Raw genomic sequence first — 20,765 nt, 5'->3', positions numbered from 1 at the left:
TTACGATATCGGCTCTCACCATGTCTCCATCTCTTATTATCAGTCAATCACGTGTGCAACTTGAGCCCGCAAAAAGTCGCTAAAAAAAGTCGCGAAAGATGTCGCTGTTAAATCTGGGTACAGTACAATGCATCGTTGTCACTATCACTTAAACTCTTTCCCTCGATTTTTCTTTTTCTGTATATTTGCCACAGAAAATTCTCGATTGAATCAAAGTTTATTTCCTTTACTCGTGGGTAGGGGGTTCTGATTGTCTGAACATGCCATCAAAGTTATTGTCGAAGTGAGCGCGAAGCGTGGGGAGGTCTAGGACGGCCGATAGAAATTGGATCGGTGATCAAAGTGGGAATTTCCCTCCAGCTGACTGCGAAAGAGCAATAGCAAGATTGGCTTAACGACTTAAACTTCTCAAACTCCTTAGGTGGTTAATTTACCTTTACCATGGATCGTGGAAAACGACAGTTCAATCACTGATCAACTTATGAAAGAATGCAACAGTCTCCTGGCTGATACAAAACGTGTCGACGAGGAGCAGTAAAACTTCCAAGGGGTACTATTAGTAAATATATGGAAGAGAATCATATCTGGCTCTCAAAAGATTTTTATTAACTGGAAAAGAAAGGGTGGAGATTGCACTTGGTGAAATATATAATAAAAGGGGAAAAAATTAAGATTTTTAAAAAGACAAATTAAAGATTGAATTATAATTCATAACTGACATATGGCTACTAAAACGATGCTCTCTGACTCTGAGTCCCTTTCGTGTGATGTACTGTAAAATCCAATTTCATAGCAAATCACCTTACAAATTGTAGTTATTTCATTACAAATTAATTATGCTTCCTTGAACACCTTGTTAATTAATAAAAGGCTCAACCGAAAGAATTTACTGTCAGTAATAGGGCTAGCCGAAGGTCACACCAAAATTAAGCTCCGCTCGATGTGGCTGATAAAAATATCATCATCATCAATCCTTATTGCCCCCAGTGGGGCATGGGGCCGCAAAAATATAAAAATTCAATAATGTCACATGCAATATCTTTATATATTATTTATCTTCAAGGTTTATAACTTCTGTTCTCTCATCAGGCTTCCTGAGGCTCATGTGACTGGTACAGCGCTGTGTACATGATCATTACTTCTTGGATCCACCATCTGGAGTTGGAGCTAATGCCGGCAGTTTAACAGAACTTTGTTTCGGTTTTGCTGTTGAATTATCCACCATACCCGGCTTGCTGACCTGGAAATATCAAATACGAGAATCACTTTAGAAAAACAATAATAATAACAATCTTGCAATGCGCATACTATGCCAGAAAGGGGCGTACAAATCAGAATAAAAATGTATTGGTCTGACATAAGTGCATAGTCTGACAGCCTGTTCAGTGTCAAGTCAACACAGTTCTACTTAATTGCTATTGATCAGTTGCTCAGTCTAACAGAGGAGAATAATAATAACAATAATAATAATAATAATAATAATAATAATAATTAAAACTAATGTAGCGCAATGTTCCATGACGTATATGATCGAATCCAAAAGTGAATGTATAAACTGGCTTGTTCATATATATTGCCAACAGTCATGGTTTTCATCTGGCACTTACTCGTGACCTATCTACTACTACTGAATTTACTTTGTTCCAAGGTATTTAGTGATTTACTGATTTATTCCGCTAGCTTACTAATTTATTGTTTTTGTTGTTTTTTGTTGTTGTTGTTGTTGTTGTTGTTTTTTCCCTTATTTTGTCTCCTTACTGCTCCTCCCCGGTTTAAGCTTTACTGCCAACCAACTTCTTTAATACTATAAATACTATCTAATGTTACTCAGCTCGATTAGCTTTTAAGTTATTCTGGGTTTCAGTTATCTTTTTTTGTGACTTAAAACTGATACCAATTTCTATTTTGGTAATAAAGTGTACATGTGCGTTGAAGTGTGTTGTTACTGTTTAGTCCACACGACGTCCATTCGATTCATTCACCGTTTACGTTTGACTTACCTTCCTCCTTGTTTCATGGCTGTTTGCTACCGGAAATGTTTTTTTCTTCGATGTCATGATATCAACGATTCTTTGTAGCAACTTGCTATTCTGTTTGTCAATTACAGCCTGGCGCTGCTCCTCAGCCTGTGTGTCAAAAGAAAGATTAGCATTCAGTTACAAAGGGACTGGGAAAAGAAAAGCTCAGAAATTGAAACGCAGAGTTGTCAAAAGCGTAAGCCGATGTAGACAACATTTCTGCGATGCTGGTGATGACGATGATGATGATGATGATGAAAATGATGATGGTGACTATGGTAATGATGATTATTAAGTCAAAATATAACGGACCAATCAGAATCCTAAAATCTTTTTCGCTATTATGGTTGGATGTCACCTTGTTCTGTTGTTTAGTGATAACGATTATGACATTATGACATCATAGATTTCAATCGTTAAACTTGAGCTTGGAACTAGCCTTAGACAAGTGTTCTTGTTGCCAAAAATCTGTTGTCAGTATATTTTTCAATTCATCAACACTGATAAATTTGTCCATCTCTGTAAACGACATGATACTGCTGAATAAAGGAAAATGGAAATCAAGTAAAATGAAGTTATGGAACACGTTTGAAATTAAACCAAAACAAAAACCTATATATAAAATGCTGATAACAAAGTTCAATCGCTGCGTTACGTCACGTTACGTTATGTCACGTTACGATTTTCTCGATCATTGGTCAACATTACACCGCTTACCATAATCCGTCTGAATCTCATTTGTAACTGAGCCTCTTCGTCATTATACTGTAATGTTGTTTCTCGTTTTAATTTGGATTGTGTTTCGCTGAGCTGTAAAATGAAGAACAGAGAGGCTGATGAAAAAAAAAAAAAAAAAAAAAAAAACGTGAAACTTAATGAACTATTCGTATATGACAGAATTAAAACGAATTACACATGATGCAGTGAGCGCATGTGTTGGAACCCAAAACATCTTGTGCTTTTGTTCTCATGTGCGCTAAAAAGTAATAAGAATGATAATCCCGATAATCCATAGAGCCGACAATCCAGAACTGTGAAAAGCTCAGTTTTACAGAAGTTGCTAATCATCAAAAAAATAAAAAAATAAAGACTACGATGATGGCAGAATCATAAGTAGCACAGCTTGGGGCAGCTTGAAACATAAATTTGTAAACAGTTTTCAAGGGAGTTGCACTTAAGACAGGGCGGTTTGAAAACATCCAGGACATAATGCAAATCGGAACTGCATCAGCAAAGTAAACAAACCGAAGAAGGAGGTCCAAAGATACCGTGGAAGAAAAAAGACAAAACATTGGATTTTCACATATTCACTACATGGTTCTACTAATGCCCATTCAAAATAAACTCGCGGTCTGCAAATTAACAAGTCACCACTGAGTGCTTAGCAATGGTGAAGTTTGATATTACTTGACATCGACAAATACTTTCGTGAAAAGAAAGCAAAATCTCTTCGGACTGTCGTCCGAAGAATGGCTCAACAAAGCAAACAGCGGAAAGCTGAGTTGCGACTTACTCTTCGACGATGTTTTTCGTAAACTATTCGCTGCCATTTCTTCTCCAATATGTTCCCAGATTGCGCCATTCTTTCCGAAACCTGACGTCCTTTTGCAACTGAACCAGATAAAAATGTCTCTTGGAATATTCCTCCGTAGAAAACTGACGTTTTGGAATCCCAGAGGGGCTCAAGAGGAAGTCAATCAGTTCTCTCGCCGATCCCGATGAAGCATTCACATAAAGACCTTACAATTAGCTAGAATACCACAGAACTGTAAACCTATTCCTGCTAATGTACGAATAAATACAGACACAATACGCGGTAGACTTTAATCCATCATATCCATTATTTCTTTAGTAACCGGAGTATTTCATAACACACATTGTCATGCAAATTGTAGAGTTTATGGTACGCTTGTCATAAAACTAAATACATTTCAGACAGAAAATTGTCAGTAAGATTTAACAGATTGAGACTCTCATAATGAGTCAGTTAATCACTTAATTCACTCTGACAAGAGCACAAACACGGTTTTGTTGGGTGTAAGAGTTGGGTTTTCCTGCGTGAAAACTAGACAAAAAGTATTATGGCATCTAGAAGCATCTACTTCTGTGAGCAAAATGGCTCAAGAGAAATAAAGCACAGATCATAAGGCAAGTCACGAGAGTATAGAGAAAACCATCAGCTGGAAATTTTCGTTGATGTATTTAAGAATTTAAAGTGTGAACCTGAGAATAACGATTTTAATTGGCACGGGTCCCTGGCAGACTTTGCTCCTTGTGAATATTAATGCAGAAAAATTCATTTGAAAGCTGCCAACGAATCTTTGATCGCGACTTCAAAATCTAAGACGACTAATGCTTTCATCCTAAGAGATTAGTTAGATGTAGACTAGGAACAATCCGTTTTTGTTCCTGAAATGGATGAGTTAAATTTATGCAAGTCATGGAAATACACCAGGAATTGACCGCTCGATCGTTCCTCTGTCAGTAGCGTTTTGCTTCGCATTCGTGTTTTCATACCGCACGCTACGAAAGTAAAATGACTACTCACACTCTAATCCAGACAACAAGTGTTTTAAACTCATTCTATATCATCAAAGGACGCTGATCTGCTAAAGGTTCACGCTCATTTTAATGAGATAAAAAAATGTATATTTTGTAAAAGTTTAATTTACTCAAAATGGCGTGCACCCAAATTAAAGATACCGGTGCGAATCGTATTTTTACTGATCCCGAAGCGATAGAGTCGAGCACCCGCTCGGAGCATGATAGTAAGGAAAAAAAGAAATCATCAAAAACAAAAAATTTAATTTTACATGTAAAATGAAAGCTAGCGTTCATTCATTGGTTCTATTCTATATTAAACAAAATCATCATTTCTTATAGACTAATCGACACTTCCGTGGGTAAAATGAAAAGAAGCAATCACAAGATGTATTATACCGTTCTACCACAGCCTGTTTCTGACGAATCCCACCTCGATTGCGTTACAATCCTGACAGACTACGACCAATAAGATGAGATTATTAATAATGCTAAGTACTGCGGGACAGCTGAAGGCGATAAATCTTCATCTGTTGTCGGTTGTTGTTGCTATAAGCAAAATAATCCAAACAAACCCCAATTTATTTTCTAAAGCTGATTTTTAGTCTGTTAAACTGGAAGATTTATGATGTGGGCATTATTTCAAGTTTTTTTGGCAAGATTCGTGAAGTTATGTTGAAAATCATTGTCATGAACAGCGCGTTTGGCAGTATGATATTCAATTTGTATTTGCTTAGTTTTGTCTGCGTCAAGTTAATAAAAATGTGTCAGAATAATCAAATGTTATTTCCATGGCAATATTGAAAACTTGCGCTGCACTACCTGACGTGATAAGTGGATTCAAACTCAATGCTGTTAATCTATGAAATTCATTTCAAAGTTGTCTCCGAATCTCCGATCGAGTTACAAATCCAAGACCAAAAATGTTCTTATCTGAGAGATCAGCTAGATCAGCGAGATGAACTAAACCCACTCTGCATCTAATCCGCTAAGGTACGGCTCAATTTCATGAATTTGTCAACATGTTTATCATGTGAGCATTTCGCTATAATGGTGGGCACCCAACGATACCAGCGCGAATCGCATTTTATTAAACCCTGGCTGATTCCGAAGCGAAATATTTAAGCAGCTGGTCGTGCCGAAGCGATGTTTCGCTTTTTACCAAAAAAAAAAATATATGCTAACTTACGTGTAACAGGCCACGCGAGTTTTGATCACGTATTGTTATCGGGATTGTTGTTGTTTTCGCTTTAACAGCAAAATAAATCCCACGAAATCGCGAATCGCCACCCAAAAAACACGACAACTTAACATCGCGGAACCCATTAGAACGTTGGCTGGTTCGTTCTAGAGCGACATTTTAATACTCGGCTCGACATGTTTGAAACCGCGAATTTGTCAGTCGTGTAATTATACAATGCTTCTCGCGCCGGGCTTCCCATACTAACAAAAAGGCAACGAAAAATCCTGCAAATGAAAACCTTTCCAGTAATAAACCGACACCGATGTAAAGCTATAGCGCACACTTTTTGGGTGAGCAGTTTTCAAACTTAGCCATTTCTCGGGCGAAAATATATGATGAAAGTAAACGCTACAAACTGTCATTATGAAATACAAAAAATAAAAATAATTGTCGGATCTCATCATCAGTCGCAAAGATGCGACCAATGTCAGACCAAAATGTTTACTATGTGCTTCATGTCAATGTATTTCTTATATGACAGCGTATAAGCAATACACTGAAGATTATGGTTGTCATGAAAGCGTATAAACCAACACTGCTCTTTGCAGCCCTCTTGTGTTATTGTTACCAGAGCTGATATTAGACTGAATTCTTAATCGTTTTGTTTGCCTATGTACGTACTATTTGTAGGTTTAACAACAGTTCTTTATATGAGTGAAATTGCACACACAGCCGGAGGCCGTAACTAAATTGTACGTCCAGACGTATGTCTCTGGGCATGTTTCTTTTGGCATTTACTATTTATTAATAACGAATTCTTGCTTAAAGGCTCTGGTCGGACAATCGAAAAACCCTTTAATTGCAACTACAGATCAAAATGACCAAATATTAGCTGGGCAAGTTTATGTTTTATGAAAAATAAAAAAAAATTAAAATAATACAGAAATGTATATGTTAACGAATTTATAAATTCCGGCCGCCGGGTCTCAAGTAAAATGTTAAGTTGTGCGTAGTCGTCATCAAGTTATTGAGAAAAACAGTGGCTTAAAATGAGGGGGTGGGGGAGTGGGTGCAAACAAAGTTCTCTCCAGGTTACGCAAGTGACCACGTGCACTGCGTGCTCCACAGCTCCACCATGACATGACGGCAGGAAGAATGTCTCTGCACTATACACCCCTGGTACATTTATTAGCTGTGCTCTACAAATGGGCCGTATTGAGTTAGGAATACGAATAAATTCGTCTCAGTAGTATAATAAAGTACGTGTAGGTAAATCTGACTAGATGTACGATAGAACTCGTGTGTTGACAAATAAGGCTGCAGTATTTCGAGAGAGACTAGACTCTACAACAACTCGCTTTCTGCCAAAAAGGAGGGCTTGGCAACTATACAAGAGACTATTTCAGTTGGCAATGGCTAACATAAGGAGTACCGACCTAAATGTCGATGGAATAGAAAACATTTTTCCATCGTTTCTATCGGTTGCAGAAACACGAGTGGACGTACGTTCGGGAGAACGAGAAATGCTGTGAGAACAAAAACCGCCGGCGATTTTGCATTGTGCTGCATTTTGGAGAAAGCGAGCCATTTTCTCTTGCTAACATTTCGTATTTCTATGTAAAACTGAACGCTGCTTTGATATATCCAGCTCGAGCTCGAGCAGGTTCTTAGACCGATTGCGATAAATGCAGATGAGAAGGTAAAATTCAAATTCATTTTAACAAAGCATCGTCGATGGCGTTGCTGTAGGCGGCATTGCATAAGTTCCCCATAAGGTCTCTGAAGATGTACGGCTGGGGATGGATCAGGAAGCTTCTAAAAATATACTTTATTACTAAAGGGGTGTTACCTTCGCTCTTCTTTAAACTAAACTCTGTGTTTTCTGTCTGATATCAGTGTTTTAACGTTTTCTCGCCTGCTTTTGTGCAATTCTATCACAGGAAGGTCTGAGGAGCTCCCCACAATGACGTCACTGCATTCTTACCGGAATGGTGGATTTCCACCAGCTAATAAATTACTGGATAAGATTTGGCATCATGAAGACTATAAGCGACACAAGAAAAAGGTAAAGACTCTCAACGCTTTTTAGCCTACAACAGCTTTGTCAGTATCAAGAGAACATATCAGGACAATATTCCCCCTCCACCCCCCCCCCCTAACCTAGTATGAAGAAATCGACCTTTGATGTGCTTTAGCTTTACTATGATTGTCGAGACAAGCAACTTGATCAAATTCCTCCACCCATCCCACGGTGCCTTGGAGAGATCTTGATGTACATTTCTCATTATCTTAAACTATCAGGTTGAGAAAAACCTAATTCAATCACGACATTTGCTCAATTAGTAAATGGTTATCACTAATTTTACTGAGCCGGATCTCAGCAATAAAATAGTAACAAGTGTCTCGCTGCCAGCTAGCTCTCAATCTCCACATGTTCAGCGAAGAGTCATTATTAATCACGATAACGAAGATTACAAGGGCAGGCTCTCATACATAAAGGTCAACATAAAAATCAGTTGCATGAAGTAATCTTCCAAATAAATCATTTAAATAAGCATACGCCTATATTGCGGTTAACGCAATTTATTTCTTACGACTGGGTTTTCATTTTTTCATTTTATGGGAAAACAACTCTAGCCTGCTTTAATTTCTAAAGAGAGAACGCTTAATTTAACTCTTATTTCAGAGAAAAAGTCACGCGTTTGTTATTTTTCACATGCATTTTTTTTCCACATGAACACTTTCAAAGAAAGAGTTTCCGTTGGAGGCTAGACACTTTACATGCAAATAGCAGCTAGTTGACGTCGTCATGACAAAAAACATCTACAACTTTCTTTCGGCCCGCTCTTATTTATTTGACAACGAAACAGTTTCCATTTGAACACGATAGAGCCTTGAATTGCTCTCTATCCCTTGAGCTGTTTCCGGGGCAGTCTTGGAAAGCTTATTGACTGCGCGAGTGTTTGATCAGTTCCTGAAGTTCGCATGTTTTTTTCCTGGAAGCCATTTTAAAAACTGATTTGAAACATACACCTCAACAAAACCATGCATAGCTGTCTGCCTGGGAAAAAAATGCCTTCGTGCAATAAAACGGTTGAGAGAAGGCTTGATGAAGAAAGGAGAGAAGAGTATTATGAAAAGGTAAGTTAACATGTTTGAAGATTGTGATCATAGCTTGATCTGACATTCGGTAATGGAGTGCGTGCGCGTACTTTGCACAAGCGCGTATCGTTGCCGTGCGATCTCGGGCAAAATCGCTTGGTTGATATATTTTTACGTTAAAGCGGACATAGGATGACAAAGTTGCAGACCGTTCACTTATTAAAGGCATACATTCAAGAGATTTATTTACTCAGGACCTAATAAGCTCTTGACGGAATATCAGACATAATTAATCGATAAGAGATTCGCAATCGATCAAATATGTAAAACAATATACTGATATGTAGGATGGATGCTCTTTAAGTCTTTATAAGTCTTTCTCGGTTCTGGAAATTGCCTCACTTGATCATTTTCATTCCGAGTATTATCTCTTAGGCAGTATATTAGAGTGTAACACATTTGGTTATTTGTTTAATTTCTATTTGGTTCAATCCCTAACTACAGCTTTCTTTAAGGGTACTGCTTGCTTGCTTGCTTGCGCAAAGTTCGGAACTAAGAATTCTTAGGAGTAAATTTAGTAAAGCGACGTGTAAATCTGATGAGAACCTGTTAGTTATGTATCCCTCTGCATATTAAACATGTATGGCGTAGACGAAAATTTAGATTCACTTCTAAGTCACGCTATTCTGATAAGTCGTAAGCCATGATTCTTTAAAATGCGTCGAAAACTCGATAGAATAAATCAAAACAGTGGAAATAGGCAAAAAATGTCTACATGGCAAGTTTTTCTCGCTTGTAGGCCCGAAACAAAATAATCCGAGACGCAAAAAATTCAAATCCTTGTAAAAAAAATTGTGACAAATCGCATGATTTTGCGAGACAGAGGCATCGTTAATTCCCAGTCCTAATCGAGTTGCTAAGAAGTTGCGTGTTATCCCTCGAGACGAGCGGTGGAGTAACTTTTCAAATTTGAATAACAAAGGTAATTTTCACTCCGTCGCTAAAACAATAATGAAGGCAGACCAGATCAATTTATGTTCTAGTTCTTTCGTATTCTGTTCGTGTAAAAACGCTGTAGTCGAACGTAACGTTTATATACACTCGACCCCATCGCCGTGGACCCCGCGAGCAGTTTCGGAAAACAGACTGTCAACATTGAACTTAGATTTACCAAACGTGTTTGCCAACGGAGGCATATAAACACTGAATGAGCAAACAGAGAAATCTTTAAGAGGTAAGATGAGCACGGGAATTGGGAGCAATCCAGTCGATCGACGAATGAGAAGACGACAGACCGAAGATTACCTTTATCGGGTGAGGTTTATGTATGGCGGGCTTGTTATTGATTTTGTTCTGCTATATTTCGCTTTTTACTCAGCTGTTTATTTATCTGTAGCTATGATCGTGTTTGATTAATCGACGTGTCTGTGTCTTCACCTGTTAGCGATTCCGCAGAGTTAACAATTGGTTCTCGGGTTGGTTTGATCGCCTTTACCTCACCAAACATTTCGATCAGCTGTATTTTATCAAATTACCGTTCACCGATTTGCTAAATTTTGTTCATTTCTCTTCCGTGAGATACGATCTTCGACAATTTTAAATAGTAATACGCGTTACTGTTGTTACGTTCGATTTACCCTGTCTGTTTTCGATTTACCCTTTATGTCGTCGTCGAGAATGCTGTCCTTATAATTGCATGTTCATTATAACTGTGTGAAAGGTTTCATTCTCAAGAGATCAAATTAAAGCGAGGTCAATTACATGTCCGTACTATTGACAGATATAAATCATACTTCGTTATGTCAGTTTCCAGGCTAGATCTTTGTATGGAAATATTTAGATAATTCAAATTGATAACAAAGAAAACATTCACTTCAGTTATACTGCCGGTTATGCTATTTTTTTAATCAAAATATATTTTTTCTCTTTTTAGTTAAAAAACGTAAAGCCTTTTCTTGAAATTACACCGCCGAAGGAACATCAGCATCTTCAGTTGTCTGTCAAAAAAATGCAGGTAAATGTATTTGATTCATTGTATATTCATTTCAACATGTTGAATAAGATGAAATGACATATTGTTGTGGGGGGTGCTCTGGTGTAAGTTCTTATAGAATGAAAGGGAGGAAAGTAACAGTAACTTTATGGGTTACTATCCTAACCTAACCCTAACCCTAACCCTAACCCTAACCCATGAGGAATAAATAAAAAATAAATTTACCATTCCCCCAGTGGAAATCTTGCCGGATGCACCCTGGCATTAATTTAAGGTGTTCAGGATGAAACACCTCCATTTTTAGCCATCAAGCTATCTTTTAGAAATAAAAACCCATGTCATTTCTGTTTTCAGTGATATCTTTTATGGCTTTAGTTATGCCCAGATTGGTCTCCATTGAGGCTGAATTCAAATTTTCTATAAATCATCCCAGATGTTTTCACATGGTGGACCCTTCTCCTCCCCACCTACAGAGAAAGGACTACACATAGGGAGCTTCAGTATTAACTTTTTCATTTCTTTAATTTGTCATAGATGCAGCAAGAGAGACAAGCTGCCATTGATCGGCAAAACCAAGTTATTGTTACTCAGCTGATGAAAATCAAGCAATCCCCTGCCAGAGTTGACAACTGGAATACGCAGTGGAAGCCAAGGTTTTTGCTTTTACCTTTGGATCAGTTTTGACTGACTGACCAATTGACTGACTGACTGTCTGTCCATCTGTCTGGCTGGCTGGCTGACTTGCTGGCTTAGTGACTGACTGACTGACTGACTTACTGAATGGACTGATTGACAGACAGACTAGCTGAAGGAGTCTGAACACGCTGATTGACTGACTGATTGAACAGTCTGATTGACTGATTGACTGAATGACTTATTGAATTGACTGACTGACTGACTGGTTGACTGACTGACTAAATTGCTGACTGATTAATCAATTGCATCTGAAAATTGGATAATTTATGAAGATTAGATTAGGAAATCCAAATATGACATTTAAACTGATTCCCTATTTCCAGTGAAGCTTCAGTGGACAGCAATCAATCGTCAGGACAAATATTAGAATCCAAGCTTAACTATATTATTATTTGCTTATTCTTCAGTTGAATATGTCTCTTTTCTTATTTTTGTGGTTATAGCAATGACAGGTTGAAAAGTTTCCGGGACAGAAAACAAAGAAGAATTAAACTGGAAAATGAGGTTTGTTCAGAAATATAATTATATTTACTTTATTACCAGGATAGTTGCAATAAGTGTCATTAAATGCTCTGTTAATCTGGAATTTCAAATTTTACATAGCTTTCCTGATGACTGGGTAGTATGCAGTTCCTGACCGGCCTTTCTGTCTGTTAGTAAGTCAGTTAGTCAGTCAGTCAGTCAGTCAGTCAGTCAGTCAGTCAGTCTGTCAGTCAGTTAATCAGTCAGTCAGTTTTTCAGTCAGTCATTCAGTCAGTCAATCAGTCAGTGAGTCAGTCAGTCACTCAATCAGTCTGTCACTCAGTCAGTCACTTAATTAGTCAGTGAGTCAGTCCGTCGGTGTGCCAGTCAATCAGTGAATCAGTCAGTCCATCAGTCAGTCAGTCAGTCAGTCAGTCGGTCAGTCGGTCAGTCGGTAGGTCCATCATTCTTTACTATGGTATATGCAATACAGCTAAAATGATTTTCCATGCTATCTCAGATATGACCCAAAAGTCTGCACCCACTTCTTAACCATGGCATGTGAACTGCCATCGTATCTAAACTACTCCCCAATTTCAAACAGGTGTTTTTGAGATTTATATATACCAACCACTCTGTAAGAGTGAAAACAATAACTGTGGTCTCATACTTTCTGGTCAGATTGAAAAGGCTAAATATCTTAAATAGCTCCATCATCAAACTGCCTATCTACAGTTAAGCTGGCTACAAGAGCCATAAGCCCCTGTACTGTAGGATTGCACTGTGTGCAAAGGAATTAATTTAGCTGAGCTCCCACATGTATTGTGTCTTGACACCCATTGAGGATGGAATATAATCCAGGTATATATGTTCATTGTGTCAGAATATTTAGAGAACAAATGGCAAAACTAAGTTAGAAAAAGACTAATATTTGGGTAAGAACTACACTATCACCAGACTTAAAAAATATGCATACGTAGTGGGTCTTCAATAGCGAGTTGATGAGGTGTAATGTTGCAGACTAATAGCATGAAATATTTGTTACAAGAATTAGATCAGATTTAACATTGCTCACTTATAATGTAAGGGAAGGCTACAGCATAGTCCTCTCTGCACGCATTGCTTGCCTATTGCTTGTAACCTGCGCAACATAAATGTATATTATTAGTAATAGATAGATAAATCATTTATTAACTACTGAGTACAACTTTTACTAAACAAAAGTGATAACCTGTTGTGGTGGAATCTTTTTATTTTCAGAAACAGCTTGAGAGACTGAGGAACATTCAACCATATTATGACACAGACAAATGGGTAAGAATAATCTCTGTGTTACCAGGTACTGAGTGCGTTCAAATGCATGGATATAATCATGGTCCTGTCTACCAAGTCAGGGGTCGCGCACTTGAATGGCGAGGGACGGGATTGTATTAAAAATAAGACACGTTTTCATCGCAGAGTTTGTATCTTCAAAATCATGTTTTTCATCTACCATGATATTTATACTGTCTCTGAGCTGTAATAATGTTTTTATGGTAAGTTATTCACCCAAAAGTTATTAAACCGGCTGTACAGCCTCCTGTTCTATTTCCTTGGTGATAAAACTGTACAATTATATTCCATTTTTGGACAAACTGAAAATATTAATACCGAAAATCAGTCCGATGCAACTGGTAAGTACATGACTCTCTTCCGGAATGACCATTTTCCTGATCAGTTGTACGACAAATAGGTGACTTTCGCACAATCATTTGAACGATGATATTTAATTTCTAGTAACAGGGAAGTGAAAAACGTGCAGACAGCCGGATGCCAGGAGGTGAACCTCTTGTTCTTTGTATAATAAGACCTCGAGCGGCCTTTTTCAAACCCCTGGAATTTTCGAGTCGGAAGCAAAAAACAAACAATTGAAAACGCGGAGCAAAAAATGGCGCGCAAGTACAAGGAGAGGTGTTTACTGTAAACCCTCGATATGGCAAGCTTTCTGATTTTGTTTGTTTGCAGGAAAAAGATTATAAAAAGCATCAGTACTACTTATGGCTGCTCGATGGAGGAACCAAAGAATATGACGAAATTGAAGACGAAGATGAGGTAACAAAAAAAAGCAAAAAGAAAAAAAAACTGACACCAAAATCCCTAAAAGCAAACAAATAACAAACAAAAAAACAAAACAAAGCAAGCATACACGGAGCGGGAGTCCGAAGTTTTGTTTAATTACAAACAAAAACTACTAACAGAACAGAAGAACTGCACGACACGAAGTCCTGTTCACATCCATTGATGAAATGTCTAAGTAAAGAAAAAGTAACCACTTAAAGTTGAGTTAGTTTTTTAGCAAGATGTATCAACCAAGTTTCCACGAACGGAAACGGGAAGAATTACACTGTCCAGGTACACGCATGACGCGTGCTGTGCATGCTAGGCTGATAATAGGGCGCGAGTTGGAGCTGCGTGACACGCGTGTAGAAGCTCGCGCACATGTTTTGGCTGTCACGCACCGCACAAATCAAAACGTAAACTGAGAACAGTGGACTTGCAGCTTCTCGTGACAGCAAGTAGCGGTCTGTTTGACTTTAAAACAGAAGCACTATCGACTCCTCTGCGTTATATACACTGTTAGAGATTCAGTCCAAGGAGGCGAATTATCATAATTATAAATCTCGCTCGAAAAATTTAGCTGAAAACTCATTTTGCGACAACCTAAACCGAAACCGTTGAAAAGCGTACAAAATTTAGGATCGAAACTAACCAATCAACAATAGCGGAGTTTCCTAAGAGGTTCGCAACACCTCGCGCTTTGTCGGGTTTTTAATTTTGTTAAATACTATTCGTATTCTTTAATGTGATTGGTTTATTTGAGAAACTGGATCGCTATTCTTTGTTCTCAAGTAACGTTCTGATTAGTTAACTCTTTTTCAAGTAGCCCGGTTCGAGTAGTCGCACTGTAAACACTGACACCGATGGCTCTTGTTATCCACAAGACTGTACCACATCGCTTTAATTTTAAATTTTTAAAAGAAGTACCCTTTACGTTTGCAGGAAGGCGAAAGCGACGACGAAGAAAGAGATAAACTGCCTCCTGTCGTAAGTTGACAGTCTCATTAAAATATTTACATCATAGTATGTGTATTTGTTTGTTTGTTTTTTTTTTACTGTCCCGATTTGCACTGGACGCAATGGCTCACATCTTTTTCTTGGATTCTGTGAAACGTAGGACAGCCCAGATGGCGAGAAAGGCGGCGAGAAAAACGTAAAAAAGAAAAAGGAGGAGCAAGTGAAGTTACCGCCCATTGATGGAAAGAAGAAAGGCAAAGATGGCGCCAAGAAAAAAGACGAATATCCAGAGCATGTTGTGATAATGGATGCCGAGGACATTCACAAAGCCATTGAAGGTGAGAGAGCTCAGTGAAGCGCCAATCGGTAGAGTCAAAGTCCACACAGTTTGTCGCTTCTTTGTTACTAAAAACGGTTATCATAGAAGCTAAAGAGTGGACTATTTGACTTTTGAGGGAGGGGTGGGTGATTCTGTACCGAAAAAAGTACATGACTAAGACCACTGCCGAAAAAGAAATTCACGTGCATTCAGTGAGCCGTATAAAAGCATGTATGTTACACGCAGAAAAAATATCATGCGTACACATGTACCGAGAAAACAATTTCCTATTGTTCATGAAAGGGTTTTTGAAAAATTCGTGCCGCTACTAAATCACCCTCACACTTCCTCAAAAGTTAAAAGGTCCGCCCCTAAGAGGAACTCCCGAAAATTGTGTTCATTTTGACGTTGATCGTCGTCTATAGAAGTAACACCGGCACATAGTTTGTCACAAGGTGACAAATCAGGCCCCGAATTCCATCAAGGTGTGGATATGCACCCATTTTTTTTTTTTATAAGAATGCTGTTCTTCCGGCCCAGGCTGAATATTCTTATTTTTTCTGCTGATTTTAGGCTGAAATATTCATGTGAATATTCTTGGATTATAGGAATAAAAAGCGGACTATGCCGACACAGCGTCAGATTATTTGTCCTATCATGACTTTGACTGCGTTAAGGCCTGTCCAAACGGGAACTGTTTGGCGACCAAACACCATCAAACATTGTTGGTGACCAAACATTTTACCGTTTGGCCACCTTGTTTGGTGCTGTTTGATCGTGTTTGATCGTGTTTGGTCGTGTTTGATAAAATTTGAAGACCATCAAGCATTCGATCAAACAACTTAAAACATTTCTTTTGTTCTCGTGTTTGATGGGCGATGATTTGTTCGTTTGGACAGCCGTATCAAACATGTTTGGCGCTCGCATACGTGCCACGCGTGCTCAGCGGCTTGTATCCATAGTTTGATCTGTGTTTGATCAAACATATTTTAACCGTTTGGCCTCTCACTTCACCATCAGCATGTTTGGTCACCAAACAATGTTTGATGATGTTTGGTCGCCAAAGATTTCCCGTTTGGACAGGCCTTTAAAGTAATTTTGGAGCCAGACTGCAGAGAATAAAGCCTGATATGGCACACGTAACTTCTTGCAGAAATCTTGTTAGCATCGAACATACAGCTAGTGCTGTTTTTTTTTTTTTTTTGCTAGTTTTGCCGTTTAGAGAAAGGAAAACTTTTTTACACGGTGAAATTAAAACAAGAGATTATATTTACAAATTTTCAACGCACAAAATTATATTCTTTTCAAAATCTCAGCCTCGGGGTTATTCTTAAAATACTCTTAAAATTTCTCACAATTTTAGCCTCGATATTTTTATAAAATAAATTCTTATAAAAATGAAAGAGTGTTTATCCACCAGATGACCACCATTGAGGGGATTTCTAAAGCAAACCCGCCTCGCGATTTTTAGCTGTACGATATTTACACAAGAAGGCGTACATTGTGGAACAAGCATGTACACATTTTTAAGCAATCCAAAGTATCCAACTGATCTTCTAGATAGCTCGCTGTAGCCGAGGGAAGACTACTTAGAATTTTGCCTGTCTTAAATTTCTCTTTTTCTAATTGTTCGCAGAGAACGACAAAGAAAAGATTCTTCAAATCCTGGGTAGAGTCTCTGAAAAGAAGAAATTGGATAAATTCAAACAAAAGTACAAAGAGCTTTACGATAAGGTAAGAAAAGAAAACCTGTAAAATAATTTAATTATTGTTTTTCATGTTTTAAAAATGAAGACCGGAGAGACAGTGTAATTTGGTGTTCATCAAAAATTTGTTACCTTTCCAAAGCTATCTGCATCTTTTAAGCGTTTTTAATGTCATTATATTGCAAACTAAAATTTCTGTTTCTTATTTCTTTCTAAATTAAACAGGATTTGATGGAGGAAGTCAAACCAAAACTAGACGAAGAAATGCAGGACATTTTGGATTGCCTGGGTTCCGATGCAGAGGAAGACGCTACAAAGCTATACGAAGCCATGAAGGTGAGTAAAGCCATGCTTTTCTTCTTGCAGCTTACAATGCAAGCTGTCGTTAATTTCTCCTCCTCGAAAGATGTTGTTGTTACTCGCGTTTTTGAATTTTCATTCGCAAGTAACAACCAGTCCTGAGAAGCGTTACACCGAGCCCTGTAAACCGACGTCATCAGTTTGGCATTTCTCAAGCCCAGTCTCAAATAATGAGCCTCGCAAAATTTCTTTATTGTCTGACAATGTTTAACACTTTTTCCAACCTTTTGCATGTACTAGGGACTGGGAACCGATGAAGACATTTTGATTGAAATCCTGTGCACGCGGACAAACACGGTGAGCTTCTTGATTGTTACGAGGGGGGGGGGGGGTGGGGGGTGGGGAGAAGAATTAAAAATGATATAGGACGTTGCGCTTAACTGACTTTTTTGTCTTTATTTGTTGGTTCAGGAGCTGAGTGATATTCGAGCCGCTTACAGCAGAAGTACGTACCCTTTTGTCTTCGCTTAAAATTGTGGACATACAAAGGCGTATTTTAAAACTCTTGGATTCAAACTGATTATAACAAAGTGATACTAACACTTTTTTGTTTGTTGTAGAATACGACAACTCACTAGAGACAGACCTGAAAGGAGACACAAGCGGTGACTTGGAGACTTTACTTGTCGAACTTAGCAAGGTACTAGCTACAATTACTGTAAAAACGAATGCAAAGAAGGGAGCTAGGGGGCTCTTAACAAAAGTTTCAAACACCATCGGCCCTAGTTTTTTACTAGCATCTTTTTAAAAATGCATAACTAAAATGTTTTACGTTAATAGGGTCAAAGAGATGAATCAACTGAAGTTGACAAGGAGTTAGCCAAGGTGGATGCTAAGGACATCATGGAGGTAAAACTTGTTTCGTTCAGTGCGTTCGTAAGTTCATTCCTCCCTTCCGTCCCTTCGTTCCTTCGTTCCGTCGTCCCTTCGTACGTTCGTACGTTCGTACGTTCGTTCCTTCATTCCTTCGTTGCTTCGTTGCTTCGTTGCTTCGTTGCTTCGTTGCTTCGTTGCTTCGTTGCTTCGTTGCTTCGTTGCTTCGTTGCTTCGTTGCTTCGTTGCTTCGTTGCTTCGTTGCTTCGTTGCTTCGTTGCTTCGTTGCTTCGTTGCTTCGTTGCTTCGTTGCTTCGTTGCTTCGTTCCATCGTTCCTTCGTTCCTTCGTTCCTTCGTTCCATCGTTCCATCGTTCCTTCGTTCCTTCGTACGTTCGTACGTTCGTTCCTTCGTACGTTCGTTCCTTCTTTCCTTCGTTCTTTCGTTCACTCACTTGCATATTAATGCCCATCAATCTCATAACTTGATCATAGATGAAAACGAACAGTAAAACGCAATGCACGGATATTTGAGATTCAGATTTGACAGTAAATACATTTATCGTCCTTCAAATAACTTCATTCTTAATCGTCTGACTATAGGCGGGTGTGGCCAGTTGGGGAACTGACGAAGGAAAGTTTATTCGTATTTTCACTCAAAGAAGCCGTCCACAACTTGGTGCAACATTCCCAGAGTACAAGAAAGTGAGTTAGAGTGTGATGTGTAATACATCAAGTTACAGCCTTGTTTAAGGACATCAAAGTCAACTTCGATATCGCGAGGCAATTGAAAAACCGCTCAGCTTTCAGAAAAGAATGCTTGAGGTATAGTAGAAGCAACGCAGCTTAAAATAAAATTCACCACTCAGCGCGATTACTACCATAACGACCCAAGGCTCAAATCATAACTTACAGAGCATTTCACTCACGTGACCAGGAACCATGTAAATTTGTCGGGAAAAAAGAAAGTTTTTATATAAGAAAAGAGTTCAACTTACACGGGATTGGTTTGGTACACCAACATGGCCGCCTTTTCATTGGTTTAGAACACCAATATGGCTGCCCTGACGTCATGTGAAGAAGCTTTTATATCACTATTAGTTAGTTAGCAAAACTAATGTAATGACCATCTAATCTGTGCATTTCTGCCTAACATTTTGCAGTTGACTGATAAAGATATCGCCGAGTCAATTGATAACGAGATGGATGGAGATCTACAGAAAGCGTTCTTAACATTAGGTTAGTATACATACTAAGGAGATGCGGCAGTCATATCTGATCCAAAACGCAAACTGCGGTTTACGTAAACGGGCCTTTTCGCCCTCTCAAGACACGTCTAGTGATGTAAATCTACAGAGATCCGCGTTCTGTCATTGAATGGTGGTTATTTGCGCGCGAAAATTTATAACTGAGCAACGCTGCACGGATCTCTGTAGAGCTACGTCATCACTTTGTAATCTTTCGTGCCCAGTCTCAAACGTATTTCGACGGTTGGTGTGTTACCTTGTCTTTAATTAACAATTATTGGCTGAAGTGGAGGTGAATAATGTTGGATATTTACTAACGAGTCGGGAAGTGGTGAGGAAAATATCTATCACTTTTATCGACGCTGAGATACATTGACAATAAACCAACAAATAGTCAAAATCTCTATTCAGAGGTGAATACTGGCCGTATTTACGACGTGACCGTAATGTAACGTTCCACTGTAATGATATTTTTTTCAATTTTTGATGAAACCTGGGAGCTAGAGTTAGGGTTTGGGTTTTGGCAAAATGTTCCCTCCACTTGTCATTATTGAACTAATATTATTATTGTTTGATTTTTCTAAATAGTAAAATGCGTCCGTGATCCAACTGGTTTCCACTCGGACAAACTTCACAAAGCACTAGAAGAAGGTGACACTAAAACTGTGGCAAGAATTATTCTTGGCAAGAATAAAGTGAGTGTTAAATATGAATTATGAATTAAGTAAGCCTTGGTTAAATGCTTAGTAACTGGATTATATCGTTGACAGCGCGAATCTTCACTTATATAAGTGATACCATATTCGAACTGACGCTCGTCTAACATATTAAACTTAACGAACAACTGAATTCCCACAAACTAAATGTTAAACATTTAGGAGAATTAAAGATCAACGTAGTAATCCGCTGTCTGCTTCTGTCTGGCATTGCAGGCTCAGCTGGACCAGCTTACAACAGCATACAAAAAAGCTCACAAGATGGAACTCGCAGATGAAATTGAGAAGAAATGCAATGGAGACTTAAAAGCAATTATTCTTGCTAAGCTAGGAAAAGGTAAGGAGGATAATTTTGGAACTTGTAAACTGCTATGATCATACAAATGGTAAGAGCAGAACGATCATCATGGAGGTGTCATCAAGCGATACACTATACTGTACTCTTCAAGAAAGTAACAAAACTGCTTGCAGTTAGCAGACTCCCAGAAGTGTTAGGAGTTCTGGTAAACTCCTGCAATTTTTTTCTTACCTTTTGAAACAATTTCTTCATAGAACA

At 38.4% G+C, this 20,765-nt stretch overlaps 2 protein-coding genes across 6 annotated transcripts in view; one reads left to right on the top strand and one right to left on the bottom strand.

The window, feature by feature from the left end:
- Positions 1 to 583: 583 nt before the first annotated feature.
- LOC110043984 (uncharacterized) lies at positions 584 to 3,890 on the bottom strand. Its single transcript, XM_020749493.2, has 4 exons — positions 3,532 to 3,890; positions 2,736 to 2,828; positions 2,001 to 2,126; positions 584 to 1,240 (listed from the first exon to the last, which is right to left on the bottom strand). Exons 1-4 carry the CDS (start codon positions 3,598 to 3,600, stop codon positions 1,136 to 1,138), a joined length of 393 nt encoding a protein of 130 aa, XP_020605152.2. The 5' UTR covers positions 3,601 to 3,890; the 3' UTR covers positions 584 to 1,135.
- A 1,452-nt stretch (positions 3,891 to 5,342) lies between these two features.
- Positions 5,343 to 20,765, top strand: part of LOC110043977 (uncharacterized) — a 47,691-nt gene continuing 32,268 nt past the window's right edge. For 2 of the 5 annotated variants that reach the window (XM_089292717.1, XM_089292715.1), the window contains exons 1-19: positions 5,343 to 5,552; positions 7,683 to 7,807; positions 10,778 to 10,858; positions 11,372 to 11,490; positions 11,977 to 12,037; positions 13,256 to 13,309; positions 14,000 to 14,086; positions 15,035 to 15,079; positions 15,210 to 15,387; positions 17,005 to 17,102; positions 17,300 to 17,410; positions 17,675 to 17,731; positions 17,846 to 17,879; positions 17,995 to 18,074; positions 18,215 to 18,283; positions 18,850 to 18,951; positions 19,410 to 19,485; positions 20,082 to 20,188; positions 20,426 to 20,546. In XM_089292717.1, coding sequence (XP_089148843.1) covers positions 7,706 to 7,807; positions 10,778 to 10,858; positions 11,372 to 11,490; positions 11,977 to 12,037; positions 13,256 to 13,309; positions 14,000 to 14,086; positions 15,035 to 15,079; positions 15,210 to 15,387; positions 17,005 to 17,102; positions 17,300 to 17,410; positions 17,675 to 17,731; positions 17,846 to 17,879; positions 17,995 to 18,074; positions 18,215 to 18,283; positions 18,850 to 18,951; positions 19,410 to 19,485; positions 20,082 to 20,188; positions 20,426 to 20,546 — 1,582 coding nt within the window. In that variant the 5' untranslated portion in view covers positions 5,343 to 5,552; positions 7,683 to 7,705. The other 3 variants (XM_089292716.1, XM_089292719.1, XM_089292718.1) reach the window with 3 other exon arrangements.

Source organism: Orbicella faveolata, unplaced genomic scaffold, assembly GCF_042242905.1.
Source record: "Orbicella faveolata isolate gen_17 unplaced genomic scaffold, um_ofav_v1 contig_24, whole genome shotgun sequence".
Lineage (NCBI taxonomy): Eukaryota > Metazoa > Cnidaria > Anthozoa > Scleractinia > Merulinidae > Orbicella > Orbicella faveolata.
The sequence above is the reverse complement of the archived record's forward strand: the minus strand, read 5'-3'. Positions and strand labels throughout refer to the sequence as shown.